At 41.5% G+C, this 19,530-nt stretch overlaps 1 protein-coding gene across 2 annotated transcripts in view; it reads right to left on the bottom strand.

The window, feature by feature from the left end:
- Positions 1-13,823: 13,823 nt before the first annotated feature.
- XRCC4 (X-ray repair cross complementing 4) overlaps positions 13,824-19,530 on the bottom strand; it is a 180,832-nt gene continuing 175,125 nt past the window's right edge. For both annotated transcript variants that reach the window (XM_069777717.1, XM_069777716.1), the window contains one exon: positions 13,824-14,668. In XM_069777717.1, coding sequence (XP_069633818.1) covers positions 14,560-14,668 — 109 coding nt within the window. In that variant the 3' untranslated portion in view covers positions 13,824-14,559. The remainder of the gene's footprint in view (positions 14,669-19,530) is intronic.

Raw genomic sequence — 19,530 nt, 5'->3', positions numbered from 1 at the left:
TTCTTAGCTGAGATCTACCAAGATCCACACTTACAAGTCGTATCTGGGTTAATTTAACTTACCCCTTCATTCAGTCTCTTTGTGGCTGGCTTTCCTGCTACTCTCTTGTAGTCTGATCCATTAGCACATAGAGGAGAGTCCCCCAGGAATAATCTCCATCACCTCCCACCCCCTAGGCAAGGCACAAGCATTGGATTCCACCCCAGTCTAAGCCATTCCTTACACCTTTTAAACTCAGTGATTTTGTGTTACAGTGCTTGCACTTCACTCGGGTCTCTGCCTAAAAACTCACCCCTACAGCTGAAATACAGCTCTTCACCAAAAATCACTCTTGAAGCCTACTGCATGTCTTGAAGGAATATCCTCACATTTTGGAAGGAAAACAAGCAGCTTTTAGCTGCAGCTAACAACACATCTATGCTCCAGTCAGCTTGTGCCTTTCCCTTTCCATGAGAACAGCATCTCCGAAAGGCTGGATTCCTTCTTTTATTTGGCCATATGCTCTCACTGTAACTATGTTCTTTTCATAACAACCTTACATTAACCATGCATTATTAACCCCCAGAGACAGAAACTTCATTTTAACATTTTCCTGTAAGCACTGGGCAAACCTAGGGCATAATACTAATGTCTTTTTGTTTTCCCCTGCTTACATTTTAAATATAAGGAGAAGGGAATTCAGCTTTAAAAAAGAAACAAAAACTGATCCAGTGTGGAGCATCCAAATCTGAATTATTTTCTGGTAGAAAAGAGTGTGCAGGTGGTAAAACATCTGTTCTCTCTCTGGGCTTTAGGTATCCAGCATTGGCCTGTACTTAGCAACTCCCTCCTCTTCCATATGTGTTTCTTACAGAAGGTTTAACACTTACTTGTTGGACTCTCTACAGCATTTTTAAATTCAAAACAGAAAAAAATGCTTTAAGCATTAAATGATAACATTATCTTCCAGAGTTTTTGTAGTGAAGATTCCCCTCTAAGTTACAATAGTTAGCACTCTACTTTGTATAAGGTTCAGCTACTTGTCTAATAGAGAAACCAATGCCCTCTTTAGGTGTGTCTGCAACACACCGCTGCTGGTAGCACCATCACCATCAGTACACTGAACAGATCTACCACGTATGAGTGGTACGGCTCAAGAGACCCAAGAGAGAAACATGAGATATTAAAACGAAGGTGAGATATGCATATCCTGGAGGGTGGGACTCCAATGAGAAACGGGGTTTGCCTTTTTGTCTTGCCTTGCTGACTGCGTGAAGAAGTGATCTCAGCTGTGGACTTTTAGCAGATCCACCACTAAAGGGAGATGTTTCAGAGGAGGAACCGGTGAGCGTTAACCTCCAGCATCCACAGGGCACCAACTGATGCTTGCTGTTCCTCAAGCTAAGAGCACTCTGGGGGAGAAAGAGAAGAGATTTCCTTGATGAAAGTTATTTGATGTCAAGTCAGCTCTCAAAAGAATTAGTCTTTGGAGAGCTTCGGCACCAGTGTGATAGGCACCCGTGCTGGGTGGTGTACGCTGTTGTGTGCAGCTATGAAGGCAGTGTGTAAGCCCATGGCCAATGGGTTTCCTGAAGACAAATCCTGTGTGCCAGATAAATGGAGAGTAAGTATAACTCACATCTACACTGACGGACTAAACGTAGTGATGTCTTTAAGAACAAAAAAAATTTTCTGGCCCTTGTTGCTGCACTTCAGGGAAAAAAGTTTATTTCAAGAGACCTCAGAAAATCCTATGATGTCTTAAAAGTCTCAAGCTGAGGCCTGTCAGGATATAATTAACAGATGTAGACAGTCACTATCTCAGCATGACTAAGCTAGTTTTACACCGGATAAGCCTGAATTATATTTATTTTCATTTCACAACATGTTCATAATTTTAATGAAGTAGTGTGAGATATGAACAGGAAAACGAGGCACCGTGACCAATCCTCCTCCCTAAGCTGCTGTGTTTGGTATGTTAATAGAGACAGCTAACAAAGCAATTGCACTGCAACGATCTTCAGATCAACAGATTGAGCAACGCAGCTGGCAGGGAGAGGAGGGGAGGGACCAAGCAGCTACCAGGGCTGATTTCCTGGGACCAGGTCTGTTATTACCCATTTATGATCAAATCAAACAATCATAATAACAACATCACAAGAACCCTGCACTTTAATCAAAAAGCACTTGGCCATGGAAACCAAATGCTATAATTAGCCAGTGAAATGTGTCTCTCAGGCTGAAACACAAGAAATGTTTTTCACACAGAGCAATACTGTGCAAATATGTAGAAAGTAAGTGGAGACCAAGATGTTTTACAAGAAGACACACGGGTAGACGACAGGCTATAATGCAAGTTAGACCTTGTCTAGCTGTAAGGTTACAGCTCCTACTCTTGGAACAGAAACTTAATTTTTCTACCACTGACTGCAAACAAGAAGCCTAAGGATGCTCTGCAGTTGTACCTGTGCCTAATGTCACCCCTGTATATGTTGATAACTGTCCATGTCAACAGCTGGCCAGATGTTGGCTTGCACAGCAAAGGCTTTTCTGTTGCAGCAGCTGCAAACATACGCATCTTATTTAAAAAGTGATTATATGGTGTCCTGAAAGTGTCACATTTAAACACTTGAATAGGAAATTGTCTTACACTGTCTGAAACACAACGCACTTTATCACACCAAATACCATGGCAAAGCATTACTTTAACCTCTGGAGGCTGAAGAGAAGACAATTTAGTGCAGGGCCAGACTCAGTTCTGACCTTGGATGGAAGGACGCAATGATCACATTTGGTGCTGCCGTATGATGTGGAGCAGGGGTACACACGTAGGAGATGGGCAATGAGGAGCACTAAGAAGATTAGGACCTGCCTTCCTGATAAATCCATTCATTGGTTGTAAGCAAACATTTGCCATGTTCGTTACAACGCCAATGTGTGTAGGAATTTCCCATTTGCTCTTGTAACTGCTTTAGTTCCTAGGCAAGGCATACAGCAACCTATTAATAAGCTATACCCGTAAGAACAGTCACTCCTAGCTTAGACCATAGGTCTACGCAGTTCAGCATCTGTCCACAACAGTGGCAAGAAGCAGAAGAGACACATAGCGACAGGGTAATACATATGATACTTGTCCCCCAGTACTCTCTCAGGCCCCAGACACTGTCAGCCCAGGGGACCTCCCGGACCTACATTTGGTGACCCTGTTCCGAACACTTGACCCGTTTCCTCTTGGAGCTGTGTTAGCTTTTCGCATCCACCCTGTCTTTGGCAACGAGCTCCAGGGGTTGCATGAAGAGCTGCTTCCTTTTGTTTGTTTTATTTTGTTCAGTTTGTTTGTCAGTTCTTCTTTAGCTATGTTTGAAGCTCTTACTCGCTCCCTCTAGTATTCCCCACTGCCTCATGCTAACTTCCAAACCCTTTTTGTTTATGCTATAGTCCTCTTACATACCCTCTGTGGATGACAAACATCAGAGGAAACTGAGATGTGACTCAGTATTTCTGTACAGCAAAGGCAGTTTTTGGTTGCACAGGCTTGCAGTTCTTCAGTCAATCCTATATTCAGGGCAGCTATACTCAATTAAACTCAAAGGTGTGTGAGTTTAATTCAGAAGTTACCCAAAGCCCTAGTCCTGGTTTTGGCACACCTGGACAACTCAGAGCATCCCTCAGCAGAGAGAGCAGAAAGGCAGGGAGGACCTGTTAAACTGCACCCATCTTTAGCACTGGGGCCACCGGTGGTACCACAGCCTGCAGCCTAGGCTATTCTCTCCTACAAATAAAAAAATCAACTTCCCATTTTTCAAAAACTCAACCAAGGACTACCCCATTCCTCCAAAGCACAGCTAAGGGAGATCCCTTTTCATACATTACCCTAACCATTGAAGCCCTCCTGCCTGTAAGGTGCCCCTACGTACTGTCTTTTTTGCTTCTAGTCTGTCATCTTAGCCATGCAGTACCATTTTTATGAACTTTAAAAAGCATGTGGGTCATATCTTTGCTTCCCTGAAGTGCACATAAGGTTTGGTTTTGACTGCAGTGAGGTGAGGACTTGACTTACAGACCCCCTTAGCAAAACTCTATCAAGTAATTATGCGCTACAATGGAAAGCAATGCATTACAAAAGGGCTAAAGTAAAAATCTAGCCAGGCAAATAAAGAAAAAGCACCACTGTCACTAGAATTTATTAAGACATTTTCGAGGCCCTCAAAGGGATTTTATTTTGTGACAGTTTTCTATTCAAATTGTAATCACAGGGCTGGGTGTGGAGTAACTTCTATTTGGCAACCGGTCCAGTGAGAGGGAGGGCGAGTGTGTTACAATCACAAGCAATAAGAGAACAAAGAGCCTCAGACCAGCCCGACTGAGATGTGAACATCAATTTGAACATTTTCCCCTGAGCTGGGAAAGAGAAATCACTATTAAAAGCTGCCCAGAATGTGCTTGCCTCCACTTTAGCCTGATCTTTTTATTTCTCTCAAAATCACTTATGTGCTGAGGGAAAGGGAAAGGATATGAAGAAGTTATTGTGAAACCTATGTATATCTTTTCTGAAATCAGAGACTGCATCTTTCATTTTTTGGCTTGTGTATCTTCTAGTGATAGTTAAGTTTCATTTCTCATTTTACGGTCTTGAACTGGAGTGATGAAACCAAACAGGGCCACCCTCCCACATCCCATTGTTTTGAGAACTGCCAGTGGTTTTCATGCATAAAACTTCGGTCCCAGCTGCCTAATTTGGGGACTTTAACTCCAGAGATGTCCCCCCTGCAGGAGTCTTGCATCAAGCAGTTCTGCAGGTTTCATGGTGTGGACCCCTGCTCTCTAGGAGGAACTTCACATGACTTTACTTCTCCTGTGAATCTTACTGACAGGTCAGGTATGCCCTGGTGTCACGAAAGCAAGTTTGTCCATGAACTTTGTGACAGGGAACAGCTCTAAGCAGTGGGGAATGGTACCTGAATCTCCACCTGGGATCTGAGTGAAACACTCCATTAAAAAAGAAATATCTCTAGTCCTGCTTGAGTCTTTCCATTGACTGATTCTACCTCCTCTGGTGGCCTGAATCCCAATCATATGAACATACATGCCTCTGATTAAGTTTAATTAAGCAAATGCACCTGCTAAATGATGCAAAAAGCTCACCTGAGGGCAGATGAATCATCCATTGAAATTAGTGAGAGCAACAGGAAAGGTCCTCACAGCAGTTCCAGTTGGAGAAAGAAGGCTGCAAAGCTAGAAAATTGATAACTTGTTCCTCCATACAAAACTGAAACCAAAATCAAGATTAAAAAACCTACAAAACAACAGCTTATTCTGGCCTTACTGCAGCTCATTATTGAGCAGTTGCAATAAATCATCATCCAGTTTGGCTGCTCAGCTCAGCTGAAGTCAAAGGGGAAGACACAACATTCCTGGGATTTGTCATGAGGAGGTTTGTCACATCTTCCCAAAGCTTGCATGAGGAGGAACAAGACAGGCTGCAAGAGGCCAAGTGTTAGGCAGAAATTATTTCACTTCCTCCATGCCTTTGCAGCATAAAATTTCTCGCCATAAATCAGCTCTGATTAGTTTATTATGGATGTTTAGGTTAAATGTCTCAATTGCTCTTTTGTTCTTGGAAATCCAATCTTATTTTTATAGATATTTATTAGTACAGCTTCTAGACAGCTGATTTCATTTCCCATCTCTTTGTTTTTGGCTCTGTTGTGGGAAATATGGAGTCATAAAATTAAAATACCCACAGACATAAGAAGCAGGACAGAGGCTTTTCTCTCTATCAGCCACACTGACACTACACTGCGTGGTTAATGAGGGGAGGACGAGAAGCTGCTCAGAAACGGACTCTCAGCTATTCTTTTCCCACAGACCTGCCACAGCCTGTGGAAGAAATGTGGTTAGCAAGGCAAGCCTTGAACGTGACCACTAAATGAAAGTTGACCTAAGACAGGCTATCTTGCTGAAAAAACGGTGTGCAGGAACACATGCCTCTAACTCACAAGTAGGAGAGATTCATAGCATCATGTATTTTAACTTTTACCTTTCCCTGATTTAAAATCACTATACTGCAGTCTCTTGGGTGAATGAGATGGGGATGGTCTGATCTGAGCAGAAAACTGGTGCTCCACATTGCTGAGCTTTCTCCACTCTTGTATGAACAACTTCATGGAAAACTGGGGGTAAATGGCTCACTCATCCTCAGTCACCCGTCATGGTTACGTGCCTCTTGGATCAGCTGTAGAGAAAAATTAACCAGTGTTTGTAGAGGGATCATCCCAGGAGAAGTATAGATGTGGCAGACATTATTTGCTTCAGTTTTGAACCTTGGTTATTTAATATCAGTGTTCTTCTATGCATGTCAGGCATCTGAGCGCTCAGCTTTACACATCCATTCCTGAGGACTGGTCGTACTGCTGCACTCGCTACGTCCACACCTAATATAACATTTGCACTTGGCTTCCACCACAGCTGCTGAAAAGAGGGTGGAGTGAACTTTACTTCAACATGTCTGGTAAAAGTTCCCTGCAGACAATGTCTAACGAGGTTTTGATTTTCCAAAGTAAACTTACAGCAGCTCGTACGAATGCAGGATCCTTTCTGCTCCGACCACTCCCCGTGCAGAAGGAGTTTGCACTACCTGCGTGCCAGCAGCCTCGTGCATGCCAGCAGCTCCACGGGATGCTCTGCACGATGCCTCTGAGCGCAGTGGAGAAAGCTGGACCGCACCACGTTTAATGGGACTCTGCCTCGCTGAATGCCAAGTGCTAGAGCAGTTGTGCTTGGCGCTGAGAAGGCTACGTCCTGGCAGCATTTCAGTTTGAACATACTCGTAAATGCCCTCTGGGCTCAGGACAGGTTGTAGGGTTTTCTGGATGGGGCTGCGAGACAGAGGCTAGGAGTGATGGAGCAAATGGTATTTAGATCAGGGTGCACTCCAGGGCTGCCAGCAGCCTCTCTAGCAGGTTACCGGAAAGGATAAAGCTTAACTTCTTCCCTCCATGTGAAGGAAAATTAACCATGTGCTCGCCATGAGGAAATGGTATGGGAGACTATTGCTAGTACTTCCTTTCCTAATGTAGCAAGAAGTCAAAAGGAGAAAAAAAATTCACCTGGATGATGTGGGAAACTCATAAGACAGGTCTTTGAATTACCCAGAATATCAAGAACCCCAAACAAATTAATCTGTGTCATTGCAGATGGATTTCTGCTTGATCACAGAATTTCATATTTTGATATATTTTTTAACGACTATTTAATGTAAGTATTTCTTTGCTTCTCTGTCTCCTTAATTCTTTGTGGCACAAAAGCTCTTCTGTTATCCTTGTAAATCAAAATCTGAAGGCCAGCTTCCTCTTTCAGGTGACTTTGCTTGATATCTGCACAATACACGAGGAACAAGCTGCAGTGAAGGCAACAGGAGAACATGCCTTTCCCCAAGTGCTGCAGAAGCAGGCCTTGGGGGTCCAGACGCCAGCTGTGCCCAGGTGATATGAAAAGGACCACACTGAGACTGCCTACAGACAACGTCGTTGTGCACTGTGACTTCTTTTGCCCACCACCTTGAAAGGGCCTGACAACCCTGTAGGGCAGCTATTCTGAACCACTTCACCGCTCTCGGGAGTGCAGAAGCCACAACAACAGCGGCTGCCTGGCCACCCATGGTCACCTACCCAGCTTCAAGCAGCTTCAAGCAGCTTCAAGCAGCCACAAGCAGCTTCAAGCAGCCACAAGCTTCAATGTTTGCCATCTACATTCCCTCAATACTCATGAAGAAAGAGAGGGTATCACCTGGCAGCAAGTCACCTCATTCCAAGACAGGTAAGCTGAAGGTACCCAACTCTTCCTTGCTGCCAAAGGAGCTGGGGTGACTGAACGTCTCACCTCACACATGATCCAGCCCAGAGAGTTTTCCACTCACATCCTTCACGTGCAGCAGCTTCCCACCATTTGGGATACTACGTTCGGCTGATTGGTTGCGCTCAGTGTTCCTGGGCTCACCGCTGGAGGCAAAGCCAACTTGGCCAGGAGGACTCCAGCATGGGGTGGCTCAGCAGCTCCAGCATCCCAGGAGGAACTGTGCTCACTTCCTTCCCAAGCTCCACCCGTGCCTCACCTCTCTGACCAGCGCCTCTGGGCACAATCTTGTAGTTTTCCCCAGAAGTTTGGCAAAAGGGGGAATGAGATGACTTAACAGGGTAGGGCTTTTCCATCGCTAGTTTTTGTCATTTATGACACAGGTTTTCCCTTTGCACTTCAAAGCATTAGTAACAGCCAAGCACTGAGGAAGCATTAGCAAAGCTGTGCCTTAGTTGGTTTTCTTTCTCGCTTGACAATGAGAGTAGCGCTAAATTTAAGTGGTCCTGGGCCGTGATTTTAATCTCCCTCTGGAATCAGCTGTCCATAGGGGGTTTGTGAATAGTCCTGTAAATGTGTTTTACTACCTTTTTATGTTTTACATGGCCCAAGCAGCCTGGAGGTGAGTCGGGAGGATGGTGTGCAACTATTTCCAGCCTTTTCTGCTTAGAACCCTGGCTTTTGGTTAAAATTTAAAATTGATTTTTAAAATCACCTTTCAACTACCTTGGAAGTCAAAGAGGATCTTGTAACATCCCAGAAAGAAAAGCAGAAGCTAACAGGCTACATGAGAAAGTTAGGGTAGATGCTTTGATTAAATCCAGATCTCAGGCTCAATCAATGTGAATCAGAACTGTGCACTAGAAAAGAGAGGCAGGACTTCCAAGTGATATTTAATTAAGCAGGAAAAGATGGACAATGTGATATTATTTAATTTACTCAGAGCAACCTAGGTACTTCATGCTATAGTGATGACTACTACACGACAAATACTATAATAGTAGTTGCATAAAACCAGATAATTAAACATGTATCTTCATGCCCTTCAGAAAGTACTAGAGTGGATGTCTACCTCTGGTTCTACATTTTCCCATTAGATATTCCTCTCAGTCTCTCTCAAATAAATGACAACTCTGTGTGGGAGAGGACCTTCACAAACAGAGGATAATAAGGACAGCAGTTTTCAGCTTAAGTATTAAAATGGTTTAATGTATCTGTTTCCTAATTGTGAAGACTATTCTAGCTAGGACCCACTGGCTTAAGTCTCAGCAGAGGCATAAAGCTAACATGCAGAAGAAAACCTTTACAGTACCTGGGGCACATATAAGCACTGAAGACAGAGACACACTTGCAGTAGGATGGGACTGCAGCATTCATTAATGGTGCTGCCAGGTGAGTGCAGCAGCTTCATAAAATCCCAGCAGAGTGATTTACATTCAGAACTGCTATTTATAAATACTAAAGTTTTTTGGAAGATGCAGATGAAATTTATTCTCTGCTTACTAAATCACAATGGACTGGGCACGGCATGAGCAACTTGCTATGGCTGACCCTTTCTGAGCATTGGACTAGATGGTCTTCAGAGTCCCCTTCCAACCTCAACTGTCCTGTGACTCTGTGATGTTGTAGTTGTGACGGTAAAATCTTCTTCAGTTAAATATTTCTGCACAAGACAAATAGAGCCATAAAAAACCCCAAACAGGGCTATCCTTCCTTCCCAAGAATTAACCTGAAAATAGTATGGTCATTCTTTTTCTCCAGGTCAATTTGTGGTTATTGTTATCCCCTCTGACCAGTGGGATTAGCAGGCAATTCAAGATCAGACAATGCCAGGCATCTGCTACAATCCCGTTTCCCAAACAGAATGAATTAAACAGGGTCAGGTGTCTCCGCTCAGCCCTCATCCCCTTTTCCAGTCAATATTTAGGCCAAAAGTGCTCTCACTTTCTCTCTTTCTTGCCATCTCTCACATGCTCTCTCTCTCTTTCTTAGGCTGGACTCCTAGAGCTTTTCTCAGGCATGCCCTTGGTTTTTCACTGCTTTACTGTTCTTCTCCCCCCTGTGCTTTTCCCCCTCCCTGTACAGGCATACAAATCTCCACAACACAACACACATCAGAAATTTCTAACCCTGTGTGCCTTACTCATGCATTGTTTAAAGGTAGCGGCTGCTTCTACTTCAAAAAAGAAACAGCTGTTTCTCATAAGACTTCGCAGATACACACCATCAACAGGTTGCACTGGAGTTCCTACTTTTTGTGCCAATGCCACTGATGAAAATGCTGCATGAGATTGGCCCGTAGGCTCATCCCTAAGGACCTCCAGAAGTAATCTTCCTTCAGCTTGGTATTTTCCTTTTCAGTAGTGTCAGTTTTAAAAATATACAGTGTTTCATTTTCCTAACACTAGCAGATTAATACTGATAGATTTTATGAATGAAATTGGTTTTGGAGTGTAACAGCAGGGTAATCATTTTAACGATCAGAGAAGGATGAAAATTAAGATGTTGACCAACATTATATGGAAAAGAAATGAGAAAGAGGATGACAGATTGCCAAAGGGAAATTTAGGAAAAAGATTCAATGAGACCTCAGACTTTGTGAAGGGAATTAGAATAAAATTAGGGCAGAAAAATATTTAGCAGAAAAGAGGTACTAACCCCTCCTGATGAGAGGATTGATGCATTACTGGAGACAAGAGGAAATAGAAGAGCTTCTGGAAGAGCTTCCATTTTCTGGAAACGCTCTTTTAGCTGCTCCTCTTTCAATAGGATAACCAGCTCCTGGCACATTTTTCTGTATTAGTATTGCTCAGAAGATGTTCAAATATATTACCTTCGGTCTCTACGCAGTCTGGACATGCTTTTATTGCCTTGTTTTCCTACCATTCTTACTTCACTGTTTCCACATTTTATTTTTCCCACAAAGCAGATGGCAAGCCAGAAAAAAGCAGCTTTACCTTAAACATTTAGCAGCATCTGAACTCCCATGTGTAAAGGCTTTTTCTTTCCTCATGTACCTCCAGGCTGCTAGATCAAACTGCAGAAGTTGTCAAAGCCAGCAAGACTGTACTAAACATTTCCAGGGAATCATGTTTATACACACAAACATTTATATGTTACACGTACAAAGCAAGGAAGACCAATGTATCTAATACACACGTAAATACACACGAGTGTCTACTTTTGGGAATAATAGTAAGAAGGTAGTTAAAACAGTGATATAGATTGCCAAAACATTATCTCAGAATGAAAATATTTTCACCCCAAACGCAATACTTTATACAGCACTTCCTCAAGAAAAGAGTTGGTTTTTTTTTGCTTCAGAACATTTTTTTTTCTCTTGACAAAAATATTGTAAATCTTTTTGAACTAAAAGATTTGCTGGATAAACCCTGACCTCAAATGACAAATTGTTATGCATAAAAACATACATTCTGTTTAAGTAGTTACATTAAAAGTATAAAACTCTAGACAAGTTTAAACCTTTAATGAAAGATAGCATGGTTTTCCTCCTGTAAAACAACTACATGTTTTATCTTCCCCAAAAGTACAGTTTAAACTGAAGAAAAAACTTACCTGGGAAATCATTTGCTGAGTAATATCAAAGAGAAGTATTAATTAAGGATGGCCTTTGAAATTTGATCTGCATTTCCTAACTTTGATTAATTTCCTGACTTGAAAAACGATTTGTGGGCATGTTTCTCTATTTTATATTCTGTCACCACTAAAATATTTTGGACAGGGGAGAAGCAATTGACTGACATCTCACGTCAGGCTATTTCATGTGACAGTTTTATAGGCACGCCTAGAACACATGGTCTTCCAAAAGGTGAGTTAGAAAACCATGCTCACAAAGTAAGTCTAAGTTTAGTAGCTCTACTAAGCAGAAGGATGAATAGAGTGAGGCTTAAGTCCAGAGCTGTTCAATGTTTTCATTAATGGTCTGGATGTTAGCAACGGAGAATGAACTTACTACGTCCACCCATAATACCAAATTGAGGAAGAATGAGCATTCAAAATCATCTTGACAAACTACAGAAATCAGCTACAAAAATGGGATGCAAGTCAATACGGTTAAATGCCAGTTACTAAACCCATATGGGAATAGTCAGCTGCACAAACACAGGATGGAAAAACAAGTGACTACCCAGTAACTCTGCACGGAAGAATCCAAGGATTATGGTGGATCATAGCATGAACATAAACTAGGAGATGTTATGCCATTGTGAAATAGGTGAACATTATATTCGATATATGAATAGGAGCAGTGTCTATTGACTCACAAGGGAACCCTTCTGCTCTGTAAGCTTTGGAAAGCCTCTGCAGCAGGAACTCCATCAGCATGGAGGGATAGCAAAATCCCAGCTTTTCTCAGAGACTTAACTAAGCAGCAGTGAGTATCATATTAATTTAGTAGTTTTTTAAAAAATATGTTATGAGGCTTTATTACTGAGTTCCCTTCCCAAAAATCATAGGTTAGTTTGAAAGAGATTTTACTTGGCTTGGTCAATGAAGGCCACTGGGTCTATTTCAATGCATTGGGATGAATGAGTTTGAAGGATAAAGTGCACGTCCCCACTTCTTGTGGACAAATATGCATCGTAAAGAAGTTCCACTGACTTTCTGCAGCTTTTGCAATACTACCTCTGCTCTCACAAGTAATTTGTACTCATTTTGGTGGGTCCTTCCACTTCAAAGTCAACTGGAAAATGGAACCTTATCAGCAGAAAAGCAATAGTTTCTCACATAAATCTTCAGAGAGGAGCATTTCACTAACACTTCTCACATGATTGTGGAGACTGACATATTGTAAGCAGGTTTCGAGGAGAGAGGAGGTGTTCCTGTGTATACAAACAGTCTCAGCTGACTGGAAACTGGCTCTGTACCATGACTACCCTAACTAGACGACACACCTGTGCTCACACAGTCCAAGTTATGTATCCGCCATCACGTAATTTTCTGCTCAACTCCTGGCTTGATTCTATAAACCTCAAAAAAAGAGAAAAGAATAAACATTCTGACAGACTTCATTGCACCTGCCAACTGTGTATAACATTTCCTATTTATATAACAACATTTTACTATTAGAAACCAACAGTTTCTTGAAAGCAGAGTTTCATGGGATGTTCAGCTCCATTCACCTTAATTTTCTGCTGCAGGCACAATTAAACCAAGCTCTTGTATTTTGGGTTAAGTCGTGGAACATTTTAACGTTAAAACTGAAACTATATACAAGCTTTTGCTGAAAGCATTGTCGGATCAGGACTGGAAGATTTTAAATCAGGCAATGTCTATGAATGGGTGTATGAATAGGTCTTTTGTGGTCCTGTCATCTCTCAGGCAGAAAGCCTTTGTAGCAAGCAAAATATTTTGACCATTCATATTTTTACTGTGTGATTTACAACATCGTCCCAAAGCCCTTTGTGAATTTAAAATGCTGTGACCCATGTTTTTCAGAAAGCAATGCTTAAATATAATATTGCCAGATCCTCGTGTAGGGTCTTAATCCTGATCCTGCAAATACTGATGGATGCTTTTAGTTAAATATAGGATTGAATTTTCGCAGAATCAGGGCCTAAATAAGCTGCCATTTCAAAAATACCAAGTAGCTTCCAAGGACCAGTGCAAGCCATAGAGCACAGAAGCAGGACTATGTTGCGTAGTCCTGCTTACTTCAGTAGGACTACTCACATTTAAAACTCTTGTTGGATCACATCCTTTCTGAGACAGAAGCACTGGCTCCCTCTGCCTTAAATGAGAATTGATTCAGGCTCTTAACATTGCAAAGCAGAAACCTGACGTGCGTGCTTAGTTCTGTACACTTGATTTTGACTGCTGAAGGTAAATACATGTTGCTAACTTTTTCTTTGACGAAGACTTAAATTTAAATGAATGCAACAGCTTTGGGCAGGAAAAGCTCATGCATTAACACACTTTGCTAACCAGTCCCTTTACTCATAGAGTGTCTAAGCAAATAAAAACAAAAATGATGTATTCCTAGAATGCATTTTATTTTTTTAGAAATCACCTTAAGAAAAATGATGACGTATGAAAAATGACAAATTTAAAGGCTATGGGTTTCTACAGAAGGTTAAAATAGAGTCAATACTGACTTTATAAGCACTTTACTCCCAAAAGCAAGAATATCATCTAACGCATAATGCCACAGAGAACCTTCAAGTAAATAGTGGAAGGACATTTCTTTGGATGCTTCACACCAGAAGATATTCTAAACTCACAGTTTAGGAAGCTGTATCTCAATCAAAGTTGAAGACAATTTAGCTAGGCCACGTCTAAGCTGAGCTTCTCAAGAAAGGGGCAGTATGTAAGTTAAGTACAGTGGTAGGCTTCATCTTCTTTAAGTCTGACTCGTTCTCTGGGGACATCTGGAAATCAGTTGATCCTGGATACAATCAGCAGCCAGAGACTGTTAGGATGTAAAAATGCTATGATGGTGCTCTCCTTCCCCAGATACACATGATAAAAGATCTACACAGAGGCTGAACTGATTTCAAGGCTGTCACCAATCAAGCCTAGCAGGCCAAGGGTCTACAGCTGCGTAGTGAAGAATGGGGACAAGTGCAGTGCAAGAGGATTAGAGCAATATGTCATCGAACACCACCGCAGACTAAAGATTTCAGCTCAGTGTCTATAACAAAGCCTTTTAGTTTTATAGCTTATCTCCGTTAGAAGCACCAGTCTCTCAGTTTCTCAGCCAACACATAGCTAGATGTCATCAAAGAGGTCCTCTGGCTCACAAGTGTTTTCCAGCGTTTCGAGAGACATCACATCCAGCAAATGCTTGTCCGATGTCTTCTGGGAGGCCAGATCAGGTCTGGAAATAGAAAGCAAAGAGATTTGAAACAAATTTAGATACAGATATAAACAATTCCAACAACTACACCACCAAGGTAAGCATTTAATAGTGTATTTTGAGCTTTTTGTTAAGGTTACATGTAAGAGAAAAGTGCTTTTTGTAAGACCTAATTACGTGCTGAGATGGCAATGGCAAAACAACAGATGAAATTCAGCTTATAAATGTCAAGGCTTCAGCTATTTTGTTACAATTTTTAGGACCCTGAGAAGGACCATTTCACTCACAATTTTCACATGGAGAGCTAGGGAGAGCAGAACAAATGCAGAAAACATACAAAGGATCTGCTCTTCTCCTACTGCACAGGATGATGCTCTGCTAACTGCTCTGTATTTTTTCCCTGGCACTAAATGTGTCTGTTGTCCATCAGTTTGACATGAAGACGTATGAAGAATCAGACTCAGTTGTCTCAAAGGTCCATGCCCCAAATGTTCAAGCCTCTCTCCAAACACTTGAGCAGAAGAAAACAGGGAAGTGATGAATATCCTTCCATCATAATACATGAATTCAGGTATTTGGGGACTTTCAAATCCTTGGCCTTCCCCTGTACGTATGTTCTATTTACATTTGCTATAAATGTATGCAAATAGAAGCACTCGCCATTCATGGATATGTGTATGCCAAGGTTTGCCCTCAGCTGCACACCACAGAGTCCTACTTGAAAACTTCATGCCTGAACCAGACATCCACCACATTGAATAAGATGCTACTCCGCACCAGTCAGTCCTATTTAGCACTCCTTTGACTGTCCTCATCAATGTAGGTCATTTAAATGGCTCTTGGCTATACAAGCTCCTGGTGTTTGCCAGGAGCCCATGTTCACTCTTTCTCCTCTCTCTCCGAGACACCATTCTGATAAAGACAGCTCTGCTTATGCCTGGGAAGGAAAGGTATCTTGTGTTTCCAAAAACAGTGGCATTTGCAACAGCTTCTGATCCCTATAGGAACTGATCTTACATGTATAGGCTGAATCCACAAAAAATCTTTGAACCCTGCACAGACAACTTTGCTTTTGTGAGCTTTAAGAGGAGAATTATTGATCACAGACGTGGGTATTGTTGGTGACTAGATATTCCAGGTCGATATCACTAGCTGCTTTGAAACTAAGACATAATCTCTTAATCTTGGCTCAGTGTGCTGTAGGGAATTGGTGTAGGAAGCAGGGAACAGGCCCTGATGTGCTTGTATTGTAGGATTTTGGACTGGTTGGAGTTTCATAAAAGTTGATGGCTTCACGCCCAGGTATATTCCACTGGTGTAATCCTGACAGAAGGTGAAAAATTCATATGTTACCAAGGCCAACACATCAGCCACCAGAATGGGAAGAACTAGACAGAAGTGATGGAAAGTGTTACTCTCAAATGCTGCCATATGCAGGCTTAGTGCAATGAGGCATGCAAAAGCAATCCTAATTTTCAGACTAATTCAAGCATTTGCCTTCAACCTCTCCACATTGTAGAGCCAATATAGTCAGTGAAATTCAGCAAATTTTTTTTCTTTTTAAATTTGGTTTCAAACAGATTCAGAACCAAGTTTCCCAGAACTACTACCCAGAAATCTCTAGGGACCAGAAGTTTTTATAAAACTGCAATCTTCAAAATGCAATGAGCTTCCTAAGACCCCAGCCACTGCGTGATTCATAGCCTCTCACACTTCAAGTCTGTCAAGCCCTTGGAGGTTCAGAGCTCTCACTACGATGTTTCCTGCTGTGAACCTGGGGAATGATTTTTATTTCAAGGTGGAGCCCCCCATACTCCTGGGGAATCAGCAAAAGCCCAGTAAATGCTGAGTCTTGGATGCTGTCACTTCCTAAGAGCTCTCCGGTATTCAGAAGGGTTTCCTCACCACTCTATCCATCACCTCACTTCTGCGGATCACTTTAAATTCAACGTACTGGTATATTCAGATTATGATAACTACCTTCTTTGGAAGTCTAACTAACTTTCTCTGTGAACTCTTCCAAAACACTTTCCTTCAGGTCTGAATAAATTGTGTCCAAGCATTTTTTTTTTTCTTTTAGTATGCAGTGACATGTAGACAGATGCGTGTCTCATCAAAAGTCACTTGGACTAACTGTGAAACAAACCTGTCAGAATCAGACCCTTAGCCAATGACCTCTGGTCAGCAGGATCAGATCACTCCATGGTGTTCTGATTGCCAGCTATCAACTTATTTGTACCCTTATTTTTTTTAAATATAGGTAGCATATCCCAACACAGTGTGACACTCAAGCTTACTTATTGAAGGTGTGTTGTTCTTTTACCTTTCTGGGTCTATCCAAAGCATTAAGTCTCCAGTGAGAACATACGTAAATCACACAGTATGGAGCCACACACTGATCGTTTTAATTAATTCTGAAAGGTCTCATCAGCAAATAAATTAGGCTGTGAAGACCTCTGTACCACCACAGGCTATTTCAGGTACTGGAAGTTTTTGTTAAAGCATATGCTTATATGCCATATAGGCATATAAGATTAGGCATATCAGACTGAAAGACTTCTGAGACCCCACACTTGTTGATTTTGACATTTCACCTATTCCAGCATTTTCTGATCTTGAAAAGCAAGCCTGACAGTGTTTAAGCAATGTCAACAACAATTTTATTCTCATTGGCTAAAATAACTGTTTTCAACACTATACATGATCACATCTATAAGCCAAATTGCTGTTGAGTTTTAACATTACACAGCTAGAACTATGAAGCTTCTGTGTTCTTGTAACAACATGGTCCTCATTTAATCACCAAAAGCTGTAGTCGCCACGCCTGTGAATAAACCCAACTACACTTGCAAAGTGGAAGCATTAGGCTCTTTACACGAGGTTCATCAGAAACTTAGTTTTGGTTTTAAGACTTGATGATTCCTATTTGCATGGCAATTATTCACTGAATACCAACAACTTGCTTTGTGCTGTGAAATTATTTTGAATCTTGGATTCTCACTGAAGCTGTATTACCATATCCTGATGCATAATTGAGTTAATTTCTTTAAACTGCAGTGAGTTGTATAGTCCTCTCTCGCCAAAAAGGCTGAAAGTAAGGCATTCTTCTTGAAAGTTTATTCTTCTGTTGGATCGCTTTTTGAAGGCTTGCATTTTGGTAAACTTAAATGCTATTAACACATCTGGCGAACGGCTGACTATAAGAGATCATTTCATATTTCCTGACATTTAGTTCAAGCCCTTCATAAATTGAGACAGAAGACCAGATCCACAGCTGGTGTGAATCACTGGAGCACTAATAATGTCAGTGGAGCTCTGCTGACTTACACCAGCTGAGATTCTGGCCCAAGATCTGGAAGAAAGTAGTTACATTACTTGATATTTCTTTCCACAGCTGAGTAAGAGCCATAAGAAACAGAAGACATGCAACACTTTAGTACTTAACTAAACAGCACAGAAACTCAAAGCCACGCAGGGTGATGGCTTTGCATAGCTTGGGAGAAAACGCAACACCTTCTTTTGCAGGAGGACGGATGGACCACTCCCATTTGTTTCTTGTGATGAATTATTCCTGAGTTCACACAGACCCCAGAGAAGATCTGCACAACACCGTTCCTGCTGCAACAGACAGCCAGTTCCACGAGTTAATGTTCGTGAAGCACTATGAAGTAGAAAATAATTTCCTATGTGACTGCTACAAATGACACGATTAAAAAGAGCTTCCTAGTGGCAAGAAGATGAAACAAGTTGTAGCTGTGCTGAAGGAAAATCAGGTCAGAGGCTGCAACATCAGCACAACTGCTCATCTTGAGGTACTTCTTGCTGGAAAGATGAAAGGTTCTCGCACTTAGCTATGCTTGTATAGCCAGCCCAGCATGTTGTGGTTGCAATTTTACTGAAGTTTTTGTTCTTGAGCAACAATCATGAGATTTGAAAAGAGAAATACCCTTGTAAATTAATGTAGCTATAAAAGTTTCCCAAGAAACTTAAATAATCTAGGAGGCATACTTGTGTCCTCGGACCATTACATAATTTTCCTCGTTTTTTAGTAATTAAAATAATCAGTTCCAATCAAAAGCTGGCATTTTACTAAGAGAGGAGATTTCAGCTCTCCCAGAAGATGTGTAGAGTGTTTTAGGAAAAGGCTGAATTTCTCAGTCTGTATATCTTTCTTTAGCTTGGTCTAACAGTTCATTTTTGTCATTAATCTGAAAAAAATGAAGGTTTAATAACATGAGTAAATATTAACAGAGGATATAATCTGATATATACTTTCTTCGGTATCATAAAAATAGGTGGCAGCAGCAGCTCATAAACAGAAAACTGGTGGTCATTACAGCTTTAACATAGGAACAAAGGTGAGGCACCTCAAACACCAACGAACGCTCGCATTGCAACTGACAGGGCAAAAGCTCAGAGCAACATTTGTGCTCCAGAGATGGTACTTCTAGTCCACTCCAAGAGAAAAACTTGGATTCTTTGTTTTATCAGCAATCTGCTGTCTTGACTGTGTAAATATCATCTTCACAGAAAGTCCTCAGAATAAAGGTACTCATCAGCCATTGTTACTAAGGAAGTATTACGAAAAGAGCTTAGAGTAAAGCTCAGGGCTATATGTAAAACCTTGGCCTTGAATAACTGATGCCCCATGGTGTGAGCTCTCTTGGGAAACACTGTACTGACTGCCTGTACCTACTGGCCAAAAAGAGGAAAGTTCAACGATGAAAAGAAAAAGAAATGGTGTAATGGAGGAGGGGGGAAAGCCTCTTATATGAATAGATGTATCAAGAACACTATGTGCGGACAGACCTCTTTGAAGTTGAAAACTAAAAATATAAGTAGACTAAATTGAAACTACACGTGATTAAAAATATGATGATATC

Source organism: Haliaeetus albicilla, chromosome Z (assembly GCF_947461875.1).
Source record: "Haliaeetus albicilla chromosome Z, bHalAlb1.1, whole genome shotgun sequence".
Taxonomy (NCBI): Eukaryota; Metazoa; Chordata; class Aves; order Accipitriformes; family Accipitridae; genus Haliaeetus; species Haliaeetus albicilla.
This window is presented reverse-complemented; position numbering and strand designations above follow the sequence as displayed.